This window comes from Natator depressus, chromosome 4 (assembly GCF_965152275.1).
Source record: "Natator depressus isolate rNatDep1 chromosome 4, rNatDep2.hap1, whole genome shotgun sequence".
NCBI lineage: Eukaryota > Metazoa > Chordata > Testudines > Cheloniidae > Natator > Natator depressus.
Genome location: NC_134237.1, coordinates 68729024 through 68755000, shown reverse-complemented (window position 1 = coordinate 68755000; position 25977 = coordinate 68729024). Strand labels below are relative to the sequence as shown.

General features: G+C 39.0%; 1 protein-coding gene across 1 annotated transcript in view; it reads left to right on the top strand.

Moving 5' to 3' along the window:
• The first annotated feature begins 2305 nt into the window (after positions 1-2305).
• The window catches only part of LOC141986540 (putative ATP-dependent RNA helicase DDX60), a 67014-nt gene continuing 43342 nt past the window's right edge, over positions 2306-25977 (top strand). Inside the window, exons 1-12 of the mRNA XM_074951115.1 lie at positions 2306-2590; positions 4434-4503; positions 6395-6584; positions 10952-11293; positions 12581-12697; positions 13682-13825; positions 15825-15983; positions 18067-18208; positions 18920-19075; positions 21500-21599; positions 23176-23291; positions 25063-25226. Coding sequence (XP_074807216.1) covers positions 2371-2590; positions 4434-4503; positions 6395-6584; positions 10952-11293; positions 12581-12697; positions 13682-13825; positions 15825-15983; positions 18067-18208; positions 18920-19075; positions 21500-21599; positions 23176-23291; positions 25063-25226 — 1920 coding nt within the window. The 5' untranslated portion in view covers positions 2306-2370. The remainder of the gene's footprint in view (positions 2591-4433; positions 4504-6394; positions 6585-10951; positions 11294-12580; positions 12698-13681; positions 13826-15824; positions 15984-18066; positions 18209-18919; positions 19076-21499; positions 21600-23175; positions 23292-25062; positions 25227-25977) is intronic.

The following is a 25977-nucleotide window of genomic DNA, read 5'->3' as shown; positions in this document are numbered from 1 at the left end:
TATTCCGGCCTTAAAAATGGTGGCATTGCTATCTCTCTGGGTTATGGTCGTTCAGGTGAAGTCACAAGCAGGAGAGATTTTGGCAAATATCTTCATAAAAAACACAAAAACCTGAGGATTTCAGTGACACTGAAAGAGAAACTCAAAGTCTAAGGTCCCCAGCGCAAATTAATTTGAATTTCTTCTCTTTGTGATTAGTGGATATCTGAGTCCACATCATAAAACTACTGCATAACTGGCAGATGAAGGGAATGAATTTCAGGATTGGAATAACTGGGGTAGAATTATGAAGTAGGACGAGTAAAATGAAAACCAGGGATCCTAGGAGCTCTTGGAACTTGGAGGAATCATGTGAATTAAAAAAAAGTAATGTTTCTAAAATCAAAATATCTTTTAAAATCACTTCCAATAAGTGACATTTGGGGCCTCTGTCTTGGAATCTGTTACACAGGAATTTAAAGGATCTTGCAGCATTCTCTGCTGACTAGTTTTCTTTATTTTGAAGCGGTGGCTTGATTAGTTACTCCTGTGCCAAAAAATTAAAAATTCTGCACACAATATTTTAAAATTCTGCAAAATTCTGAAAATTTTCTTTGTCAAATAAATGTGGAGGCTCCAGCATGGCACTGGGGAGCACAGGCCACTGGCTGCACAGAGGTGGGAGATCACTGTGCTGCTCCCAGGGCCGGCTCCAGGCACCAGCTTTCCAAGCAGGTGCTTTTCCAGGCATGGCGGCAATTTGGCGGCAGCTCCACCACTGTTGTGGCAGCAGCAATTCAGCGGTGACTGCTTGGGGCGGCAAAATTGGTAGAGCAGTCCCTGGCTGCTCCCCCTTGGAACATGGACTCAGCGGTGAGGCTGCACCCAACCCTGACACAGCGCAAGAACTGGGCCTGCCACAGAAACACCCCAAGGCCCTGCCCCTCCATGCCAGGTGCACCAGGTGTGGGCAGGCAGGCTCAACAAAGCAGGATCCACGTGTGGAGGGGCTTAATGTGGGGGGATCCAGGTGTGGCTTGAGAGGGTTCTCAGTGGGGCAATCTGGGTGCGGGTGGCTCAGTGGGGGATCCGGGTGCGGGGGGAGATCTGCCTGCACAGAGGCTTGTTGGGGGTTTTGGGGTACAACAGTAATTGGACTCTGCAGGGGGGGTCCTGGTGAAGGTGGTTGGGGCTCAGTGTGGGGGGCTCGGTGGGGGATCCAGATGCTGGAGGAGTGGGGTTCAATGGGGTGGAGATCCGGATGTGGGTAGCTCGTCTGGGAGGTCCCGGTGCAGGGGGAGTGGGGCTTATCGTGGGGAAAGGTTCTGAATGCGGGGGGAGGGGTGAGGCTTGGCAGGAGGGTCTGGGTATGAGGGAATCTGGATGCATGGCGGTTGGGGGAGCAACTCCCTGTACAAGAATCCCTTCCCCTGCAGCTGAGGAGTGATGGGTGCAGGAAGCAGGTGTGTGTGTGTGTGTGTGGGAGTTTGCAGAGCTTCCTGCAGCTGGGGGAGAAATCTGGGGATGGGTCTGACCCGGCCCTGGATACTGTGCAGGGGAAGAGGAAGTCCTTTCCTCCCCACCCCACCTGGGACTAGCATCTGATCCTAGTGCAAGGGTAGGAGCCACCAGCTGGGTCTTCCCCAGTCTCATCCCCTATCCCACAGTGATTTACCTCTCTCCCAGTTGCCCTGTGAACTGCAAACATACTGCTGGGGAGGGTCTCATGACTGCTCTTGTGGCTACCCATTGCTTCCCCATCAGAAAGTCATTTTTCTGTGGGGAAGCAAAGAAATCTGCAGGGGGATATAAATTCTGTGCATGTGCAGTGGCGCAGAATTCCTGCAGGAGTAATTAGTAAACAAAAAACATAGTAGAGAAGCAGTTATATGTCGCAGACAGCTATCCTGAACACACATGTATTCATGCTAGAGCATAACATGTAGTCAACAGCACTACAGGTAAGTAGTATGAGGATTTGATAGGAATTATATGTTGTCTTTTTTTTTTAGTGGATCTGTATAGTTATTGAGCACAAGTGTGCAATAACAGACTCGATATCTATAAACTAATTCTTTCTGTTTAATCATCTAGGTTTTTATAATGTATACATTCCTTCCTTTGTCATAAGTCTAATATATTATTTTCTTTTGTTTAATATATGAAGTAAATTAGTAAATATTGTTGGCTTGGGCTCATGGCATTTTACTAGTGTCTTCTTCCAAAATTTTCAATGATTCTGCAGACATTGATTTAGTTAATAAGGTCCATAATCTTTGCCTTTACAGAAAAATATACGTTTCTTAAAAGGCATTTTGAAGACTAATAGTACATCTAATAAGCATCTGTAAGTTGAAGACTGACAGTGTCAAGAGTCATAATAAAGCCATCATGGCTTCTGGAGGAACTGTTCAAGATGGCAGTGATGATGATGGTGGAGATCTCACAGCCCAAAACCTTGAACAAAAATCTGTGTCTTTTGAAGATCCAGTAGAAAATAAAAGTGGCTGCAGTGACTTTTCAAATGTGTTTTGCTGGGAACAGGAGATACAGCAGGTTTCAAGGGCCAGTGATTATAGCAGACAAGACAAGTACGATTTCAGAAATCCAGGTGAGAAGATACTTTCATTTTTGTTCATAATCATATTGCTAGCTTACGTGGTTTGAAAGGAGGCTTCATTCAAGATTTTATCGTTTTCACAGATTAACACTCATCTTCCAGTTCTGTGGTTATTTCTCAGACTTAGACTAGACTGAATGTCCCTGAGCTGTTTCTCAACATTAGACCAAAGTTCAGAAGTATGTTTATTTTACAAACTTCTGTATTTGTTTTTAGTAGAGACAAAAAAGAGAATATTTAAATGTGATGGGATACAGTTTGAAGCAGTGGAGTACTAAATCCTCTTCCATTTCTTTGGAAATTTACCACAAAGTTTTCTTCTAATAATTATGCCATTATTGAAGCAGAATGGAAACCAACTTACGTTCTCTGACACTCAACTCGATGGTATAAATTATGATGGGATAAATAAATTATGTCACTCATCTGGCACTAATATGATGTGTAAAACACAAAGCTAAGATTCAGTCATGATTATTTTAATCAAATTCTTCAACTTCTGGTTAGGGAGTAATAAAGAGCTTAAGGGATCTTTCAGATGACTGGCGCTAACTGAAATATAAAATCTTTACAAACAGACCATGATTCTTGAGTCTGGCCAACCTGTATGCCACCATTGTACTTCCCCAATCCCTAAATCTGGTTATCATGATGCAAATTAGATTAGCCTCATGTCTGACGAAGGATCATTCATCACAATGCTCTCTGGTCATGCCTGATCTTGCTGTTGGCACACTCCCAACGTGCCCCCTGTGCTGGCTTTATGTCATACCACATCCACAATAGGTGGATCTCCAGATGCCATATTAATACAGCTTTATGGCCCCTTCTTGCCACTGGAGGATCTGGCTTCAACTGTTGAGACTGAAATTTTCTATGCTGGGTGCCTACTTCAAACTGAACTCTTTCTTTGAAAGTTTCACTAAAAACAGTTCAATCATTCAGAGAATGAAATTAGGAAAAATATGTTGTTTTTTACTAAGTAATTCTTAGAATACCTTGTTTTATAAGCTGGTGTGTGTGTGTGTGTGTGTGTGTGTGTGTGTGTGAAGACAAGCTGCAAGGAGAGGGGAAGAGGCAAAAACTAGCTGTGGGGAAATAGGGCAGAGACAGACTGTGGGGGGTATATATTAGGGTCATATGTGCAGGGACAGGCAGGACAAATAGGGAAAGCATTAGATGCAATAATGTGCCCATTAGAGCAATCTGCCTTCCGGAATCTGTATGGAACCCAAGATTACTGAGTTGCTACATTCCTCTGCTCTCAGCAAATAGCTGTGAAATCCACTAGCAAAGAGTGTGGCCTTTGTGAAATCCACTAGCCTCATTCCCATTTAGTGGCTGATCTGGTCTACATAGAAGATAATAGCCTAATACTGCTCAGTTACTGGATTAACTCAAGTGGTAGAGGTTTGTGTTGTGTACCTAAAGGTCCCAGCTTGTGACATATGACCCATCAATTTGTTTCCATGTGATGGACTTTCTGTTTTTTTTCAGTTTTTGTAAACTTAGGAAAATATATTTAAAAAAACATTAAGGTTGCAAAATTGAACACACAAGACAGGAAATGCCAGAATTAAGGTTGCCTCTCCTGTTGCATATGCATTATGATACAGTCTTTACTTACATGATTACATGCTATTTTTTCCCGTGAAAAACCTTAATTTTTGCATTTCCTAACTTCTGAGTGCTTGAGTTGCAATCATAATGCTCTTTTAACAGCTTTTTCACATGTAATACAATAGAATGAGAGAGTGATTAGATATAGGCTGACTCTTTGATCATATAACTCTTGTGACTGATTGCTAAGAAAAATGTTTTATTAATTTTTTAGAACTAGACAAACATATAGGACTTCTGGAGAAAATATCTGACTTAATTTTGAACGACATACCAAAAGCTGAGTAAGTATGGTTGCAATTACTTGAGCTGAAAAAAATGCAAAGAGAAATTGTCAATCAAGAGAAGAATTTCAGTAAGACTCAGAAGATGGTGGTGCTACTGCACACACTATCTACAGTCCACACAGCTACATTTAGAGAGTGGCACCCAAAATTTGCATACCTGAGGACCATATTCAAAAGTGTTCAAGGGCTGTGTTCAAGGGTTGCACCTAGCTTTTCCATCTCTGATCTACAAACATCCTAGATACCACTTTCCCTCAGATTATACTAACAAATCACTATACTATGATTCAAAGTAGAGCTGGATGGCAATTTTCAAACTGAATGTTTTTCCATCAGAAAATGTGGAGTCATTGAAATTGAAACATTCTATGGGAACATGTCAATTTCAACAATATTTTGTTTAGAAAAAAATCTTAAATTATATTATAAATTATGAAATACAAATATAATATAATACATTATACAAAGAATAAATATTAAATAAAATATACAAATACAAAGTAACAAAAATAAAATTACAAAATGCATATAGAAAATGAAAATATATGAAAATAAAATGAAAGTCAAATTCAAAATGAAATGTTTTGATTGACCCAAAATGATTTTTTAAAAATTTGTATTTAAAAGGATATCTGAAAAAAATCATTATGATTTGGAATGAAAACAAATTTTGAAATCACAGAATTTCACACAAAACAGAACTTCTGGTCCTCAGTCAGCTTTTGTTCCCTGCTTGCTGAGTAAAAAATAGAAAAAATCAAAATCAGCCAGAGACAAACCAACCTGGCAATATGGAATCAGGACAGGGTTTTATTAATATACTCCCTTCCCAGCTGACAGCAGTGGCATATAATGCCTTTTATCCAAGTCTGGCTCAAAGCCTGCAACCATTCTTCTGATGTAGACTTTGCCAACATTATCCATTCATTTGTAATCTCAAACCTGCTTTGCTGCAATGCATTCTACTAAGGGTAGCGCTTGTAAAGCAACTAGGGACTAGTCCACTGAATGCATCCGATGAAGTGAGCTGTAGCTTACTAAAGCTTATGCGCAAATAAATTTGTTAGTCTCTAAGGTGCCACAAGTCCTCCTTTTCTTTTTGCAACTAGGGACTATAGCTCTTGAGTAGAATGGACCGCTGTAAGCAAACAATACCAGTGACCTGTGGTCCCAGAATACAATATGATCCGAATAGCTTAAATAGGTAGATTCATTAGTTAGCAGAGATGAAACCAACTGTTTTGGCATTGTACAAGAAAAGATATCAATTATTTTGTTAGACACTTCAAAAAGGGTCCCTATGAAGATTAAATTTATCTTGTTGACATGGTTTGTAACCATACTTTGGGAGCCTGGTTTTCAGAAGCAGACATTTAAACTGTATATTCTGATCCTATATTTGCATATGAAAATAGGCAGTTTTGCTTTCACGTATATGTTTGGAATGGCACAGTACTTTTTTTTTTTAGCAAATATTGGCTATGTGTAAATAGCTCATGTTGTTCAGTTTTACAAGTTACACCCTACACTCTTTATCTATTTAGTTTTATGTGAGTCACTCCGCTGATCACTGCCTGGAACATTTCTAGGGCTGACGATGCCCTTGTCTGCTTTTTACAATGGTATAAGGTGTGTAGAAAATTCATATCATACAAACATTCCTTATAGCAGACGATAGGAATGTTGTAAATATAATCGGAGACAACATGGTGACACTGTTTTTGTCTGAGTTACTGATCTTATTTTTCTCATAGAGAACTGGATCATTGTGTTCGTTTAAGATTTTTTTTTTAAACTGCTACTTTTTACATTTCCTCAAGTACAGTGTATTGTTTCCACATTGATGTTAAATTGTACTATTTGTTGCCATATGCATTCTTTGTTCCAGGTATGTAAGCTTACTCAATGATTACGTTGAATCTGAGTTTTTTCTGATTGATGGAGATTCATTATTCATCACCTGCATAAGTGAACAAACATTACTGCCAGGACAGAATCTGCACTTCTTTTACCTGGTAGAACGCTTTCTACTGGATTTAACAAACAAAGGAGCAAAATACATCATTGTTTTCTTCAAGGTAACAAATACATGATTTTTGCAATGAACGATTGAATTCTTGCACTATATTTCTTCACTAGAGAAAAGTGTTCATTCATAATACATTAGGTAGTCTTTAAGCAATAAGACAATAAAGGTCAAATTCAGACCTTTAGCTAATGTCTCCCCCAAAAGGTTCACAATTAGCCATGCAAAAGTAGTTTTTAGAGTGTGTTGCAAAGTTTTCAGTGAAACAGTTTTTCATCAGAAAATGGCAGTTCATCAAAACTGAAACTTTTTGCCTGAATGTACCAGATTCGATGAAAATTTTGTCAGGCAAGATTTCCCAGGTCCAGGATGAAGTGCCTTTGTGTGCTTAGTCCAGAATAGCCAAATGGCTGGGGTACTCACCTAGGATGTGGGAGGCCTAGATTCAACTCCCTGCTCTGCCTGATTTAGATGAGAGACTTGAACCTGGGTCTCCCACATCCAGGCGTGGCATCCTAACCACCAGGGTACTAGCTATTTTGGAAGTTTGGTTTCTCACTTTGATGAAAAGACTTGGTTCCGTTCTGATGCAGGATGGTAAAACCATTTCCTGCCCAGCTCTAGTAGTTTTATTGTGAGCCTGAGAATGTATTCATGCAAATTACTCATAACAAATGCATCTGTATTCCCAGCAGGGAATTCCTAGATGTTCACAGGAGTATGTGATAAAATACATAGACTATTACCCAAGCCCTGCTACTAAATGTTCATATTATATATCCAGCCTAGGAGGATCTTTAGTTGCATCTCATGGTCCTCAGTCAGCTGCATCTTTATGGGCAAGCACCTGTGGACAGTTTGAGTTCTGAATTTGGGGCTACAAGTATTCTCTCTGGTGTTTGATTAATCTATGTGGCTGATTTTTTTTTTTTTTTTTGCCACTAGGTAACACAATATTGTTTTTTCTTTCCTACTTCTTTCAGAAGGGAGTTGGTTTTGGTTAATTTTAGTTTTCTGTGTTATCCATGGGTTGAAATGGAACATACCTATGGAATGTAGTACTGAACAAGGATTACTGTTCATTTTTATTCCTTGTGTTGATTTTGTTTTTACTTCAAGCATTTTTTGAGAGCCACACACTATTTCCAGCCCATGGCAACAAAAAATAACACTGTGAGATTAAGACAAATTGGAAACTAATTGGAAACTTGAGGGAGTCAACAAGCATGTGGACAAGGGGGATCAAGTGGATATGGTGTACTTAGATTTTCAGAAAGCCTTTGACAAGGTCCCTCACCAAAGGCTCTTAAGCAGAGTAAGCTGTCATGGAATAAAAGAGAAGGTCCCCTCATGAACTGGTAACTGCTTAAAAGATAGAAAACACATGGTAGGAATAAATGGTCAGTTTTCACTATGGAGAGAGGTAAATAGTGATGTCCCTCAGGGGTCTGTACTGGGACCAATCATATTCAACATATTCATAAATGATCTGGAAAAAGAGGTAAACAAAAGGATCTCACAAAAGTAGGTGACGGGGCAACAAAATGGCAGATGAAAATAAAGTTGATAAATGCAAAGTAAAGGACATTATGTTTTCCAATCCCAATTCTACATATAAAATGATGGGGTCTAGATTAGCTGTTACCACTCAAGAAAGAGATCTTGGAGTCATTGTGGATAGTTCTCTGAAAACTCCATGTGCAGTGGCAGTCAAAAAAGCGAACAGAATGTTGGGAATCCTTAAGAAAGGGATAAATAATAAGACAGAAAATATTATATTGCCTCTACATAAATTCATGGGATGCCCACATCTTGAATACTGTGTGCAGATGTGGTCACCCCATTCAAAAAAGATATATTGGAATTGGAAAAGATACAGAAAAGGGCAACAAAAATAATTAGGGGTATGGGGTGGCTTCTGTATGAGAGATTAATAAGACTGGGACTTTTCAGCTTGGAAAAGAGATGACTAATGGGGGATATGATAGAGGTCTATAAAATCATGACTGGTGTAGAGAAAGTTGATAAGGAAGTGTTGTTTACTACTTCTCATAACACAAGAACTAGGGGTCACCAAATGAAATGAAAAGGCAGCAGGTTTAAAACAAACAAAAGGAAGTATTTTTTTCGCACAACCCACAGTCAACCTGTGGAACTCCTTGCCAGAGGATGTTGGGAACGCCAAGAGTATAACAAAAAAGAACTATATAAGTTCATGGAGGATAGGTCCATCAATGGCTGTTAGCCAGGATGGGCAGGGATGGTGTCCCTAGCCTCTGTTTGCCAAAAGTTGGGAATGGGCGACAGGGGATGGATCACTTTATGATTACCTGTTCTGTTCATTCCCTCTGGGGCACCTGGCATTGGCCACTGTCGGAAGACAAGATACTGGGCTAGATGGATCTTTGGTCTGACCCAGTATGGCCGTTCTTATGTTATTCTTGGTGATATTTGGGCATCTCAGTAGTTTGAGGGTGTCAGTAATGCTTTCACTGAATAGATTTGCTAACAAAAGATTTTTCTTTCTCTATCAAGACATTTAAGTGGTAAATTGATGACATTTTAAATTTACTTCATTCTTTTACACAGCCTAATATCTTTCAGATTTAATTATGAAGTTAGGAAAAATTACTGTAAAATTAAAGCTTATATATATGTTGACTTGTTCACATAGGCCCTAGCAATTCCCCCCACCCCCAACTCTGATAAAATCATGTGTGCATAATAGTATGAAATTAGATTAAGGTAAAAAGAAACTGTAGCGTGTAGCTCGGGGACCCTTCCAACTGTGAATCTGTAATTAATTTCTTTAGTCAATATCAATATGGAAATATATAAAAGTTGAAATTCATATCCTCTTTTTCTTGCATCTGTACAGAGAAAGTAAAAGCTTTGAATATTCTAATTTTACTTAAATATTTTAAGTCAGGTTATATTATAGAGCAAGCACAATTTTAAAGTAAATTAAAAAGGGGATAAGGACCATGGTAAGAGACCCATCAAGTGAGGAATAAAGTAGTGAAGCATCTACCACTGGACATCATCCAAGATAAGATACTGAACTAGAATGGCCATTGGTCTGATCCAGCTTCACAATTTCTAGGTTTTTAACTACAGTGTGTCTAACTCTAATTTATGTACATTTTGGGGATACTTTGAGTATCTACCTATATATTGGTATTCTGGTAATGTGAATAAGACGTAGAGGATCCAAATCTTGAATCTGAGAAGTCTGGTTTCCACCACTTTCCCTGGAGCAAAGCAGATTTAAGCTCTATAATTCAGGTTGGTGGAGGATCTCCTAGGCATGGGGTTGATCTACTGCAGAGACTCTCAACCTTTCAAGACTACTGTACCCCTTTCAGGAGTCTGATTTGTCTTGTGTACCCCCAAGTTTCACCTCACTTAAAAACTACTTGCTTGCAAAATCAGACAAAAATACAAAAGTGTCACAGCACACGAGTACTGAAAAATTGCTTACTTTCTCTTTTCTACCATATAATTATAAAATAAATTAATTGGAATATAAATATTGTACTTACATTTCAGTGTACAGTATAGAGAGCAGTATAAACTAGTCACTGTCTGTATGAAATTTTAGTTTGTACTGACTTTGTTAGTTCTTTTTATGTAGCCTGTTGTAAAACTAGGCAGATATCTAGGTGAGTTGATGTACCCCCTGGAAGACCTCTGCGTGCCCCTGGTAGAAGACCACTGTTCTAGTGGCTCCTGTTTTGGCATCTACACCTGATCCATGGTGCAGGGCATGTTCCCAGTGGAAAGGGTGTGTGACCAAGCAGTCCTTGCACTCCGGTGATCCTCAGAACAACCTTGGCATGTGTAGTCCCAGCCTGAGGAACTGGCCCAAACCACTCACACATAAATCCCCAGCTGTACCAGTTGCTCACTAGGCACAGCCAAGAATCTGGCCCACAAGCTTTTACTTCCACTCTTTATGTCAGCAGAATCGTTTAATGTCTCCTTATGTTTTCTGTCTAGAAACTGATGCTGCCAATGCTTCTGCACACAAGTAACCTTGAACATATACAGCTCTCAATGGCACTGGTGTAAATCCACAGTAACTCCATAGCTGTGCTGAAGTCAATAGAGATTCTATGGATTTACACCAATGTAAGTGAGAGCATGATCGATCCAATAAGACTATTCGTGTGGCTAAAGGTTAGCAGGACTGGGCCCCCAATTTAAATTATTGTCTTATTTGGAAGTTATTAAAATTACATAACGTAAAGTGTTATTTTCATGTCCTGTTAATTCAAAGTAATAGCTCCAAAGCAGATAATATGAAGATGTACATACAAAATATGTCATTACTAAGAATTAACATGTTTATACTCTAGTTGCAGCTAATTAAAATTGTTAATCTATATAAAAATATAATTTTACTTCATTTTTTTACAGGATGCAGAGCATGCATATTACAGGCATCCGACTCTCCTGTCCTTACGTACTACACTGATTCTCCATCTTCAGCACAATACTGATGCTGTCATTCACACTGAATTTTCCAACTTTTTAGAAGGGAAGTGGCAATCTTTCCTGCAAGAAAGCTACCCATATTTTATAATAATCTCTGATGATGGACTGACTAAACTACAGACAAGCTTTCTCAATTTATTTATCATTCATGCCTTGTCAAAAAGAATCAATGTTGTCCTTACTTCTGGACAAGAATCAGATTTTATCAGAGTTTATGGATATCACATCCATGGCATGTATAGGCACAAGGAATTTTTCTCTCAGGTAAACAATATATGAAATCTTTACTGATATTTAATAGAGAAATTTAATATTTAAGCAGTGTAGTAGATCTTGCCTGAAAATGACTTTGAGAGCTAAGGCCTTGTCTATATTTGAAAACTTACAGTAGTGTAATGAAAAATTGACTTAGAGATAGGCTGTAAACTCTCTGGGACAGGGACTAAGTTGAGTATGCACACAGAATGTGGTGTTAAATAAATATCAGACAAGGAGAAATGAGTGCATGAGTAGATTATGGCATAGCTAAAATGGTATGGGGTGTGTCATGTGACTTTCAAGTTATTCTTTTTTCTGTTTTTGCATTAATATTTATTATTTATTATTATTAATATTATTTTATTATTTATTTTATACTTTGTAGTTTGTGGGATTGTGTGGGAAGGCAAGGTTTGAGGAGGTACTGAAGGCTTATTGCATATAGGTTCAATGAGGATTTTCTTGGAGTAGGGGGCACTGTAGGGGAAGGCATGGAAAAGGAGACAAAGTGTGTGAGTGGAAAGTGGTAGGCAGTAGAAAGAATCTAGAGAAATGGAAAAGGCAAAGCACAGAAGCTGACTGTTAGAGTGGCAGTTGGCAAATGAGGAGCTGTAGGCTGGGGCAGAGCCTCTACATTCAGTACAGAAAGCGACCTTTATTTAGTTTAATGGCCCATATGTATGCAAAGCCCTTTTTGAGCTCATCCACAAGGCCTCTACCCTCTCCACATTTAAGCCCCTCTGAGAGACCAATTTGTTGTAATGCCTGTACAAAACTTGCTGATAGACAATACCATACTTGAGGAGTAGATTGGGAATTTGTGTATATTTGTTAGCTAAATTTGTGGTGCCTTTTCCCCCTGCCTGCTCTTTGTGTTTAGATTGTGAGCCAGTTGGGGCAAGGATTGTGCTTTCTTCACAATAAACTGCTTACTCATGAGCTACAGGCCAAAAAATATTAGCATAAATTAATCCTCACATAATTTTGAACAGGTATACTCAAAAAAATCACAATCTTTTCACAGAAAATACATGAACAGAGAAGAGTGAAATTCATTACCACCTTCTCTACTCTGAATATTGAGTTCTACAATATGTACCCATTATAACATTTTTTTGGGAGGAACTGTATCAGTACTCCAAATTGGTATTAACATGTGTATTTTCCAGTTCAGCCTTTTTGAATGACCTAAAAAAGTCATAATATTCTAATAGCATGTACATTTAAAAATAAAATGGTTGAATTTAGAAAATAAAAAGCTTGATTTAAAAAATAAACTATATATTTTTTAAGCACCGAGAAGAGATTCTGTTTGTTTTCCAAACACTGGTTAAAGACTTGCAGGAATCCAGTACAGCAGCATTACTTTCTCTCTCTGGACATTCAAGTGTGAAGGACATGGAAAAAGAGGTACTTCATTTTGTTACTTCATTCAAAAACTTGAAAGGGTTTCTACCCAAATCCTCCATATATACTTTTGGAAAATGTCTTAGGAATGTTGTAATATGAAAAAAAAAGTGAAAAATGGAAAGCTGAAAATCCATTGTGAGGGTTCCACTTTAAAAATGTAAACTGGAAAGTATAAAAATGCACACAGTTATGTTCAGCAAAAGATCTAAGTAGCTCCTCTTATCAGCTTCAAAATTAAATGTATTTTATACCTTCAAATCTGCCTTACTCTAAAACTGTAATATGTAGTATTGTTGTATTACTTTTTTACTAAAAATTCCTTTTTTATGGTGATTGTCATATCATTTATTTATTTTTAAATACTACATGTATCTTATTTAGCATACGTGTACACTTTGTGAGTGATATATTATTGCTAATGAGTATGTTTGATTCTCTTTTTATCTGGAGGATAGACTACAATATAGGTCCCCAGGGCTGGCTTAGTGTTTTTGCTGCCCCAAGCGGCCAAACACCAAACTTGCCGCCGAACACAGTGGCGGAGTGATGGTGCGGCCGCTGAATTGCCGCCGAGCGTGAAATGCACTGTGACAGAGCGGCCGCCGAGGGCGGATTGCCGCCCTAGAGCCCGACGTCCTGCTGCTCCTTTACATTTGCTGCCCCATAACTTAAGTATATTAATAACTTTGCTCAAGATTAAGCACATGGATAAGTGTCTGCAGGATTAGTGCCTGATCTAAAGATTATTTAAATCAGTGGAATGACTGCCATTGACTTCAATACTTCAATACTGCAAGGTGTTGACAAATCATCCTTCACCTCTATAGGGAGGCATCATTCTTATTTCTCTAGGCCTGTGACTAAATATTTCACTCATGTGATTTTGGTCCCTGTTGGCTTCTTTGCCTATCATGTTTTTAAAAAGAGAAAACTCTTCCTTTAAAATTCTCCTCATATATTTAATTATATATTTCATGATACCAGGTTTGTGAGATATTATCCCAGCTCAAGCATGTTTGGCCAGAAATATCTGATATTCGACACATTGTCTGCATTGTCACATGTGCACTGGGGCTGAGAACGTACAGTAGGTTACAAAAGAAACACCAGGCTACCATTCGAAAACAGGTAGGATTTTCAGTTAGCACAAACTCTTGCTTTTTTCTTTTCCTTCCCTCTCCTTGATAGGTGTGATATTTTAGAGGTATGCATTTTTCCTATGGCATATGTTCAGTGTGTTATCCATCTACTCCTATAAACTATTATTACAAAATATTTCTACATAAAAGCCTGTTAGTGGAACACAAATCATTTCCAGAAAAGCAGCAATTAACATACACAGAAATAAATATCTCTGGAGCTATTTCAAATACAGACTAGAATGCTTTGTTCCATACAGGATGTGGAGCTCTATGCCATCATATATGCCTTTTAAAAGATTAAATGGAATGAGTCAGGGCATTTAATAACCCCAGTGTTGCTAAATCTCACAATTTTATCATGACTCTTCCTATATCTAATGTTTCACTTAAAGTCCCAGCTTTTTAAAGACAAGTGCTTACGAGACTATCTCAGCTTTCTTTCAATGCAAAGTGAGTTTCTAGCTCTCATGGTTGCATAGAAAGATTTAAAAATGAGACCAAAGTGCAGCCTGAAGGCTCCAAAACTAGAAAGCAAATTAGAAGAACCTAATATTTACTCGTATCAAAAATTTTGAAGATTTTTCTGCCAATCTCATGATTTTTGAACATTTGGGGTTAGAAGTACTGTTACCCCGAGCACTATACATCACAGACCAGTCATGGCAACCTTAACTGCTCCCCAATGTATACATCTGGGGTAAGAGGTGCTTGAAGTCTGGCATCCTCATAGGAGCAGACTTAAGGTAGCAATGTGTGATTTATGGTGTATGCTGGTGAAGTCAGTATCTCCTGGTAGAGGAGTAGAGAGTTAGATTTCTTAATTTTTCATGTCCTTGCTTGTGTTGGGTATGTTATGTGTAGACAAACTTTTACTTACATATAATATGGTCTTTTATACCTCCGGGTTTAACAAGTATTGACCAGAGCTACAGAGTTGGACTTGCATTTTGCACTCAGTTTTTGAGGCACAAATAATTTGAGACAATGTTGTAGATGCAAAATAATTGTGGATGGAACTGATCTCATTAATAAGTGTAGCTACTTGATCATGCCAATAGATGAAGTCAGACTGAGTGGGGTGGGGAACCTACCGCCCATGGGCCAGATCCATCCCACTGCTTCATTTCATCTGGCCAGTAGCAAGTCTCTGCACCATGAGCCAGAAGTCCTGAGCCTCAGCACCCCTACCCTCCACACAGGGCTGGAGCTGCGACTGCTGGCTTGCTGGGTTGCCAGAAGTCTGTCTGGCTGCGCTCAGCTCCCGGTAGCGACGAGCATGTGCCTGTGGCCCCTAGCAGCAGGGGAGATCAGGGAAGCTCCGCCCACCCCCAGCGCTGGCTCCACAGTTCCCATTGGCCAGGAATTGTGGTAAATGGGCACGATGCATAGCCTCCTGGCCCCTCCACGTAGGGGCTGGACATGGCAGACACTTCTGGGAGCAGTGCAGAGCCCTGGCAGGCAGGGAGCCTGCCTTAGCCCCACTGCACCACCGACCAGGAGCCACCTGAGCTAAGTGCCACCCGGCCAGAGTTCACACCCCAAACCCCCCTGCCCCAGGTTGGAACCCCTTCCCACACTCTAACTCCTTCCCAGACCCCACATCCCCACCCACACCCCAACCCCCTGCCCCAGCCTGGAGCCCCCTCCCACACCCTGAACCCCTCATTTCTGGCCCCACCCAAGCCTCTGCGCTCCCCGAACCCCATGGGGCTGGAGCCACGCTGCTGTGGGGAGAAGCACCAAGCCTCCACACCCCCCTGTGGGGCTGTGTGTGGCCCGTGACTGATTTTTTCTGTGGGTCAGTGGCCCCTGATAGGAAAATGGTTCCCCACCTCTGGTCTAAAAGAACAATTCTATATGTCTCTGTATTTATGTCTGCAAAATAGCAGATGCAAAATGGACGGTCAGATTGAAGCTCCTTTCAAAATATGAATTGCAAAATAGGTTGCATGTAGGCATGATACTTTTTGTTTGTGTTTATACAGGAGAAGAGTAGGGAAATAACACCAGAAGAAGCTGAAGACCTAATCAGGATGTATTGCCTGAGTGTGGTTTTTCTTTTCCATTTACCTCTTTCACAACGAGCTCGGGTTAGATTAATCAGTTACCATTGGAGTAAACAAGCTTTCACATTTATACAAATGGTAGGCATTGCATTTTCATTGTTTGTACTTTTAGATCTTATTTATTAACAATAGACACAACGGATGGGATCCACGAAGGACTTAGGTGTTGTAACACTTGAGGACAGGTCTACAGTATGGGTCTAAGTCGACCTAAGTTACGCAACTCCAGCTATGTGAATAATGTAGCTTGAGTCGACGTACCTTAGATCGACTTATTGCAGTGTCTACACTGCGCTGGATCAATGGGAGGAACGCTCCCGTTGACTTACCTTATGCTTCTCATTCCGGTGAAGTACCGGAGTCGATGAGAGAGCTATCAGCGGTTGACAAGACCCACTACATCGACCCCCAGTGGATCTATCGCCGTGCGTCAATTCCCCGGTAAGTGGAGACAAGCCCTTAGTGCCATAGAGTCTCCCACCTCCCAAGTGAATGCCTAAGCCCCTGGACTACAAGTCATTCTTTTGTTCTCTGGCCCAAGGACTGTTGAAATATTTATCCACAGTGTACATGCCCAGAGGCAGGAACATAGGCACCTAGGGACCTTGTACTCTGAAAGCTTAGACACCAAGAGAGTTTAGGCACCTACAGGGTTCGGTGGGAGTTCTGTGGATCACACTGGAGGCAAAACTGGGATTTAGGCATTTAAACCTGAGATTTAGACACTAAATCTGGGATTCAGGTTCTTAAATACCTTCAGAGATCCTGCCCAAATATGACTTTTAAAATGAAGGACTGGCTACCTTTTAAAGTGGTTTTATCATGCTATCCATTACAGTAATCACTATCATGAGTGCAAACTTGTGTGTCCTAAGACATAGGATGAGCATATTTAATTTTTAAATCACTCCCTTTGCAAGCCTACATTTTCTAATAGAAGATGTGGTCAGATCATTTAACTGTTTGTAGTTTTTAAAAATTATAATTACCAAAATTTTCCAAGTAAGTATTTTAAAAATGTCTAATATTTCAAATAAAAAACCTAGGGGAAAATAATAAAATGAATGATACATCTTAACTATCTTGTGTGTTTAGTTCTTTGTGAAGCTGCATGGCTCTTTGTAGCAAAAATAAATTATAATATTTTGCGCACTGATAGCACCTTTCAGCCAAATATCTCAAAGTGCTTTACAAGTACCAATAACTAAATCCTGCAAACACCAAAACCTGTGTATAACTTTAATCTTGTGAGTAATCCCATTGATTGCAATGGAACCACTTACCTGAGTAAATTATACACAAGTTTAAGCATTTGCATGATCAGGCACTAGACTCACAAGTCCCTTGAGAGTCAGACATGCACTTAAGATTCCCTCATTTACTGCCAAAATACAGACACCTCTTGAGTGGAGCCCAGCAATTACTTAATAACACAGTGAAACTATGCAAAAGTTCAGGAACAAATGAAAAAGAATGCTGTAGCAAGTGAAGATATGAACACTGTCCTCACTGACCTAAAAAGTTCCTTATTCAATCAAAGTTGTTGACTTCTGCATTATATTTCTTAAATTTCAGTCTATTGTGTTTTTACTGTACAAGCACCTTTTGCAAATTTAAGGCCCAACTTCACCACCTTTAGCTATGTTGAATAATGCAATTACTACCTGAATAGTTCCATTGAAACCAATGAGACTCTTTGTGAGTAAAGTGCTACTCAACATGAATAAAGGGACAGAATCATGCCCTTAAAGATGTTTCACTACTGTCTTATCAATGCCTTATCTTCTCAAAATGGCACTGGAGTTTTCATAATAATATTACCATTTAGAGCTTACAATGCACTCTCCTGTCAGGTGTAATGGTGACCTATCACTATTCCCTTTAACTTTTCTAAATCTGTGCTTCTTTCCTACTACTCTGCTTTACACTTTTTCTCCAAATGGTCTAAGTGCATGGATTTGTTTAGCAGACATTCAGACCTTTATGGTCACCAAAAAATCAAGTTGGGTAATTAAAAAAAAACCTTCAAGGTGCATTCAGTATCTGATACTGGAGCCAGAATCTTAAGGGGAAAAAAAAGGTTTTCTTTGCATTGAGTATTGATACCTTGAGCAGACGTTAATCTAGTGTATTCATCCTATTTACCTTTTTTTCCTTTTAGCATAAAGGTTGTGAATTTTTTCTTCTGAAACACCTGACAACTGAAAAGCTGTGGAAAGTGGATTTCACTCACTTGCCTGATTTAAGTGATGATCTTTTGTGGAAGAATGTTGCATATTACTATGAAGTAGAAAATGAGCAAGGTACTACATTCATATTTGTTTCTTCACTTATTAGTTTTTAAACCTAATCTAGATTTTAATCTAACAATAAAACACTCAGCAGTTCATGTCAAATTAATTAATATTAGATTATGACATTGGGCATATACCTGAGCAAGTTGGACCTATGTAGGATGGGATGCACTCTGGGATGCACTATGACATACAGAGACACCATTGTCACAATTCCTCCCCTGCTTCTTCCTCATTCCTCAGGTAGATTAGTGGGTGCGGTAGAAGATTACTATTGCCTATACCAGCAGTAAACTACTGTCCTTACCCCTATTCCCAGCCTCCTACACTGCTTCAGCTGCTTCAGCAAGTGAGTGATGGGTGTAGTCATGATTCCACCCATTCCCCTCTCTTTCTTGTCCACTCCCTGCCTGCCTGGTTCAGGGAAGGAATAAGAGGGCAAGTAGCTCTGCTTACTTCTAAATGCTTAAACATAAGGCTTGGTGTGCCAGGCTTGTGTGAATGTGTATTTCAAGTCGGCATTCCACCCACTGTTATTATTCTGTAACAGATATAACTGTGTTCTTTTTTGTCACTTTGATGTTGTGTCTTGTTCTGTATTTACAAAGGTCCTCAATTCTGCCACTCTTATACTAAAGTGTGCAAAAAATTCAAGAAAGCTAGTTATAAAATAAATATTTTCTATCAAAATATTAGTTTCCACTTTACATTCCATTTTAGGATTAAACTTGGATATGGGGGAAAAAATTAAGAGAGAGTATGAATATCTGTGGAGTATCATATCAAAACTAGCTGGAAAGGATGATGATGGAAAGTCTTTGCCTCTGAGGAGAACTTCTACATCTTTTCTTAAAAAGAGAGCTTCACCAACTAAAGGTACCATAGTAACAATCTTCAAAGTTACACTATGTTATTATTTTAACTCATGATTTTAAAATTTGTATTTATTAAGACTCTATTCTGCAGAGAATATGTGATTCCTCCATTAACAGAACAGTCTGCTTAATCTTTTGACATATTTCAAAGAAATCTTACTGCTTAGTGAAAACAACAATCTTTTAAAATATTCCTCCTTTAATAGGAGCTATTGAGTTGACCAAACTCTTGCCTACATTTCATCAGAGGCAACTAGTATGGAGGGTTTCATACATAGCTGGGCAAATACTTAAAAAAATTGATTGGGATTTTTAAATGAATTTGTTCTGACTATTCAGACCCTTTTTGAATTCACCTCTCACAAATGTTCTCACAAATTGGTTAACTGGCAGTCATGTTAACAGTCATGTCTGTGAAAATGATGATTTCAAAGAAACTGAATTCTGAATTAGGAAAGAAATAGTCACATAAGAAACATTATTTTAAGAACTAGGCCCATTCAGTTAGGGGGACAAAAAGCATCATATGACCCACATATCCAAACAAAACCAGCTAACAAATCTAATCATTCTCGATATTCACAATGACCTGCCCCTAATTAATGAACTTGCAAAGTGTTATTCAGTCCTACGCAATCAAGAAAATTGCAGAATGACTGCAAACCGCTCATGAACAGAAGTAGTAAAATGTGTCAATTATCTGCAACTAGTTATTTACCTATCTGTACTTTCATCAGTTAGGAAACAGAAGCTGGAGAGATAGTTCTGGGTATTCTGCAATTAGCAGATACACTAAGGATCACTGTAGCTAAGCCTTGTCTTCACTGCTTAAAAAAAAGTGTGTTTCTTACGCCAGGGTAACTAATGCATGTGAGCCATGCCAAGGTAAAAACACAGTGAAGATAAGGTTCTTTAGCTTTACTGTGTGGTAAACTAGGTGAGAGAAGAGGGAGGTGAGTGCTGACCTAACCTGATCTCTTGAGATTCTTCCCAGCCCATTTCTATGATTTTATTATTATAGTTTACCTTGCTATAAAACTAATGTGCTTTATCTTCACTGTTTTTTTCTTGGGATAGCTCGCTCACATTCAGGCTTGCTGACAGTAATTCTGGCCCCCAGGCAGAACAGTGAATGGGCCCCCTGGAAAGGGATGGCTGAAGTTTTCGCGCGGTGCTGCGCCTGCACTGGCTGGTGCCCAGCGAACTGTTGCCGGCTGCACTGATGGGTGCGTTCTTCTGGCATGTCCAGGGCTTCCACATGCCCACTTGTCTGCCTTTGCCGGCACCAACCCGGACCCGTAGGAGCCCTGCGGCCTACCCGGGCTATTTAAAAGGGCCTGGGGGCTCCCAGCTGTCACCGCCCCTACTGGTGTGATGGCTGTATTCCTTTTGTTTACAAGGGAGGTCTGTGTGACAATGTCTGCCATGCTCTGCCCAGAATAATAGCGAAAGGATATAGTCCTGTTCATAGTATTTACTATTTTAAGTAACAGTAATAAGGAGAGTACAGAAAAGAATGGTCAGAGAGGAATGCACACATTCTCATTCACTTTTTCACCTTTGGAAATTGTAACACCACCACAATTAGATGCAGCTGCAAGTCAGGATAAGAATCTTGGCAAATATTAAAAGACCTAGCAAGAAAGGAAAATAAATATGAATTGAAAGAAACAACTGTGAGAAATTAATTTGGAAAACAACAGGTAATTAATTCAAGCTACAGTTAAATTATTTACATTGCATGTGTCGCAGCAAATAAGACACAAGCAACATAAATAAATTAGTACAAGTGGGGAGAGGACAGCCTACTTTAATGCTATATTAGGTTAAATTACAAGAACTGTTCTAATGGTTAAGTTTAAGTTTTTCTTTTGCCTTTCCTAGTATAAAGTTCTTTATAATTTTACTGATCGTTTATAAGTGACACATTCTGCTGTTTCTCTCTGTCCTCAGTCAAGTAAGATTGTAAATGACAGAGGCCAAAATTTTCAAACCTGAATGGCTAAAATTAGGCTCCTACATAAAAGTAGCCCAAAATGCTAAGCAGAACAAAATGGCTTGATTTTCAAAGGTGATGAGCATCTACAACTCCCATTTCAAACCAGGCCACTTTTATTTGGGAGCCTAAGTATGGATTTAAAAGACTAATTTTAGATTCTTAGGTTTGAAAATTTTGGCTAGAAGGAATTAGTTATGTGCATTACAGAACCTTCTGTTAGCCGGTTTCACAGAGCAATAATATTAATCAAAACTCTGCTTGGATATTTTATTCACTAAATCTGAGCTATCAGTATAGGCTTGAATGAAGGGCTTTGTGACTTTGCTTTACTGAAATTGCATTTGGACAGTATTTTAAGATGTTGCTGTAAATATGTTACTGTAGCAAACTTTTGAAGAACTGTCTTTTTTTTTTCAAATTGAAAAGAATCCAAGAATATTCCTAATCTAGGTCTGATACCCATGACATCTATGGTTGTGGATGAATTTGCTGGAGATATTTTAAGTAGCCTACCATTTTTAAAAAGGTATGTGTCTGTTTTACTTTTTTTTATTTTTCTGAGTATATATAAGATTAAATCATTAGGTATCGTGGTTTTGTCATGTTCTAGGAATTTTCATTGTGATGATGTCTATTTTTGTTTTCATAATTTGGTATCAAACGACCCAGGCAACATTTTGAAAATATTAATTAAAATGTAGGAAGTTAAGAAGTAAAAACAGTGTGCATTAAAATGTAACAGCAAACAAACAAAAACATATTGGAAAAACAGAGTAGCCTGTCGTGGCATTTCTATATATTACAAGATGTTCTTGAGTGCTGTTCTCTCATAAACATGTACATGTGGGTTTCATGTATGTGTCTCTCTACCTCTCTCACACACCCACACCCCCTCCCACCCACCAATTTATAATACACACCCAAAATCTCTGAAATGAAGACCATGATTAACAATTCTGCTCTTGAGGCATAATGGAATTTTCTACGATAAGGGTACAGCTTGACTGTGCAGAAGATGGAGCTTTCGCAGGGATTGAGCTGAAACTATGGAATGAATTTCCACAGGAACTAAGGACCATCAGAAACCTCACCACCTTCCACTCCAAGTACAAGACACATTTCTTTGAACTGCCTTCTCTGCTATAAACACATAGCAGTGTGTACATTAACCCCCCCTCCAAACTCTCCAAACCAGAAACAATGTCCCTCCAAACCTTTCCAAAACAAATCACTACATTGCACACACAAATTTCCCTCGGTGGAGACCATACGAGAGAGGGAACTAATCACAAGTGACAAATGTTAGTCACATCACTAACACACTACTGGAAGGTGCCCAGATACTATAGTGATATGTGCAATATAACAACTGATATAGAATAGAACCACATTATCAAAATGTGACACACAATAGGACCACAATCCTCCATTCTCTGACCACCCAAGACACCCGCTGAATTCAGCCTGGGTTCAGAGTGCCAAATCAGGTTGCCAGTGGGAACCACATTGGGAGCTTTGGCTTGTTGATTAGACTTGCTCCCAAGAAGGTACTGTAGACCATGTCAGGTGCCAAAATCAAGTCTATACTTGGACTCCCATTGCTACAAACATCAGTTCTTTTAAACCAGAGTTAGCAACAAGGGGAACATTTTCTAAATATAGGCAGACCCTGAGACCACCTGGGATGGGAAAGAGCCACTTAGGTGGTGTGTAACAATTTACTATGGCACTGGGGTGAATTTCACACATAAGAGGTATATGACATCACCCCAAATGTTTTCTAAGGTAAGTATTCAGGTGTTGATTAAAGTGAGCAGATGGTTATGTATCTTTGCTTAATTGAAACTACAGAATTAAATCCTGGCCCCACTGAAGTCATTGGGAGTTTTTCCTTAACTTCACCAGGGCTGGGTTTTTACCTACAGACTCTAAATATTTTATACGTTTACAATTGCATTTTCATAATTTTATATTATTCCATGTAGGTTCTATCAGACCAGCAAACTACTGATGTGACATGTATTTTAAAACCTTTATTTCTGAAAATAATTAATTATATTATAAATCGTATACATTATCAGTGTTGTGTCTTTTGTTGTTAGTGATGACTCTGCTGTTACTTCACTTATTAAACAAAAAGAATTTGATGAAATTCGACACTGGCATTCAGGAAAGCTTCTCAGTGATGATTATGACAGAACAAAGTCCAGTTCTCAGAGTAAGACCCTATTCTGTTAAACCCTATTCAGATAAAGCTAAAGTATTATCAGTGTGGGTAGTTTTATAGTTTCAGAAAATGATTTAAAAGTTGCACTAATTTAATGAAACAATGTGTATTGGGGTAGAGATAGTCTTTTCGGTGTGTGTAGTACCTAGCCCAATAGGGTTCAGTCCTTGATTGGGGGACACAGGTGCTATTGTAATACAAATAGCGATAATTAATATAAAAAAGCAACTTGGGTCTGGAATAATGTTTTCTCCATTTAGAAATAATGGGAATTGCTGAGATTATTTTAGTAGGACTACTCACATGCCTAAAGTTAAACATGTCTGTAATTGTTTGCAGGATCAATGCCATAGTTAATGAACACTCGCAAAAGTGAAAAGTAGCCATTTCACAAAACTGTACATATTAGAAATAAAGCAACAGTTAAACAGTTTTCCTTTTCATATACTAAGCAATCAATATTTGATGGACAAGATTTATTATTTTTTTCATGAAAGGTCATCATTGTGTAGGGCAGGCTTTGATTCACTGTTCTGTAGTACAATTCCATAGCATGTTAATAATATCACCTTTTCTTCCTTTTTTTGTTTCTGTTATGCTGAATAATTATTCTGAGTTTATCAAAATGTAAGGCTAAATTATTCCTGTCCCTGCATGGGTGTGCTAGAGAGGAGGTCTCACTGGAATATTGTGTCCAGTTCTGGGCACCACATTTCAGGAAAGATGTGGACAAATTGAAGGAAGTCCAGAGAAGAGCAACAAAAATGATTAAAGGTCTAGAAAACATGACCTGTGAGGATAGATTGAATAAATTGGATTTGTTTAGTCTGGAGAAGAGAAGACTGAGAGGGGACATGATAACAGTCTTCAAGGGAGAAAAATTGTTCTTCTTAACCTCTAAGGATAGGACAAGAAACAATGGGCTTAAATTGCAGCAAGGGAGGTTTAGGTTGGACATTAGGAAAAACTTGCCAATTGTCAGGGTAGTTAAGCACTGGAATAAATTGCCCAGGGAGGTTGTGGAATCTCCGTCACTGGAGATTTTTAAGAGTAGGTTGGACAAGCACCTGTGAGGGATGGTTTAGATAATACTTAGTCCTGCCATGAGTGCAGGGGACTGAACAAGAAAACCTCTTGAGGTCCCCTCCAGTCCTGTGATTCTATGATCTCCACTCAACATCAGACTTGTAGCTCCGTGGGGGAGAGAGGAGAGAGCAATGAGTGCTGCTGCTTCACACCCAAGCTCCCCTGAGCCTGTGAATGGCCTGTTTCCTTCCTGAATTCTCCTGAAGCAAACTTCAGAGGAGGGAATCTGTCCACTCACAGCCTTCTGAGGACTCCTCGTAATCACCCAACCCACAGGTTGGCAAATTGTGACTTAAGAGTGATGATATTCTAGGCCTGTATTGGCAAACATGACATTACAACAGAGCCTTGGTACTTCTTACATGGCCCATACCTTTATTGTGGCCCTGCTGCTGCTCTGAAATACTGAATAATTTAAAAACAAATCCTCCATTGAAACCATCTATTTCTAAAGAGCATCTTCAGTTCTCTCTCTCTGGCAGTTCCAAAGAGCTGCTACTGTGGTTTGCAGAGAATTGCACCAAATGGCATGACATTACAAAGCACTTTTGCAGTGGAAGACACAGCCTTCATGCCTCACAGTACAAAAACTGAAAGGAAGGGCAGTATATAGGCAAGGAGGTAAGGGATATAAAAATCATGTATGTGTGTGTAACATCATTTGTGTATTTTGAAGCAATGGGCAAAGATCCATGGGCCCTTCGAAGCAATCAAAAGTTGCAGTCTTTTCTACGCTTTTATGGATCATCACTGGAAGGCAACATTTCAAAAACAATTGTAACCCAATTGGATACTCCAAAGAAGGCTTATTCTGACATGAAGAACAGCAAAAAAATTAATGTAAGATCTGTGAAGTATCTCCATAAGATCAGAATGATTGTTTTATGCATGTATTGCACAGTAGTGATTTTTTAATTTTGCTTTAAACCATCTAGTACAGGAATTTGTACCATTCTTTTTCTGCTATTGTAAGGGTTCTGATTTGGGATATCCATCTTTTCAGTAATTAGGGCATCTAGATTTTCTCTCATTTCTTACTGAAGGAGTTCCCTCCTGCCTCATTTCTCCATTCACCCTTCCATTTTATTAATGGCACAATCTGGGTCCCACTGCAATCAGCGTGAGCTTTGCTGTTGATTTCCCAATCCTGCATTGAGCTCTGTCTAGGTAGATCCCCTCTCCTTGTGTGAAGACCACTGCAGGATAAGGGACTAAGTCAATAATTGGTAAGGGAAGACAAATTTTTGTCTTATTGAAGAGATTATTTTACACTGTCAGATTGCTGCTCTCTGCAAAGGCTATGTAGGTTTATAACTGTAGGTAGACAGATCCATTGATCACCTCAGAATCAAATCAGATTAACATTTATCTCACAGGAAGTGCTTGCAATAGGGAAAATTAGTATTTTTTGTACAAGAAATCACACAACCAGGACAAGAAGTGATGGCTATATTGATATCAAAAATTTGAATGTAGTAGATAGCGGATACTGGAGAGGAGGTGGCTTGAACAGCTAAAGGATATGAGTGGGTTACTGGAATTGTATTAGTATGTTGTAGATTTTATTCTGTTACAATATTGTTTATTCTAA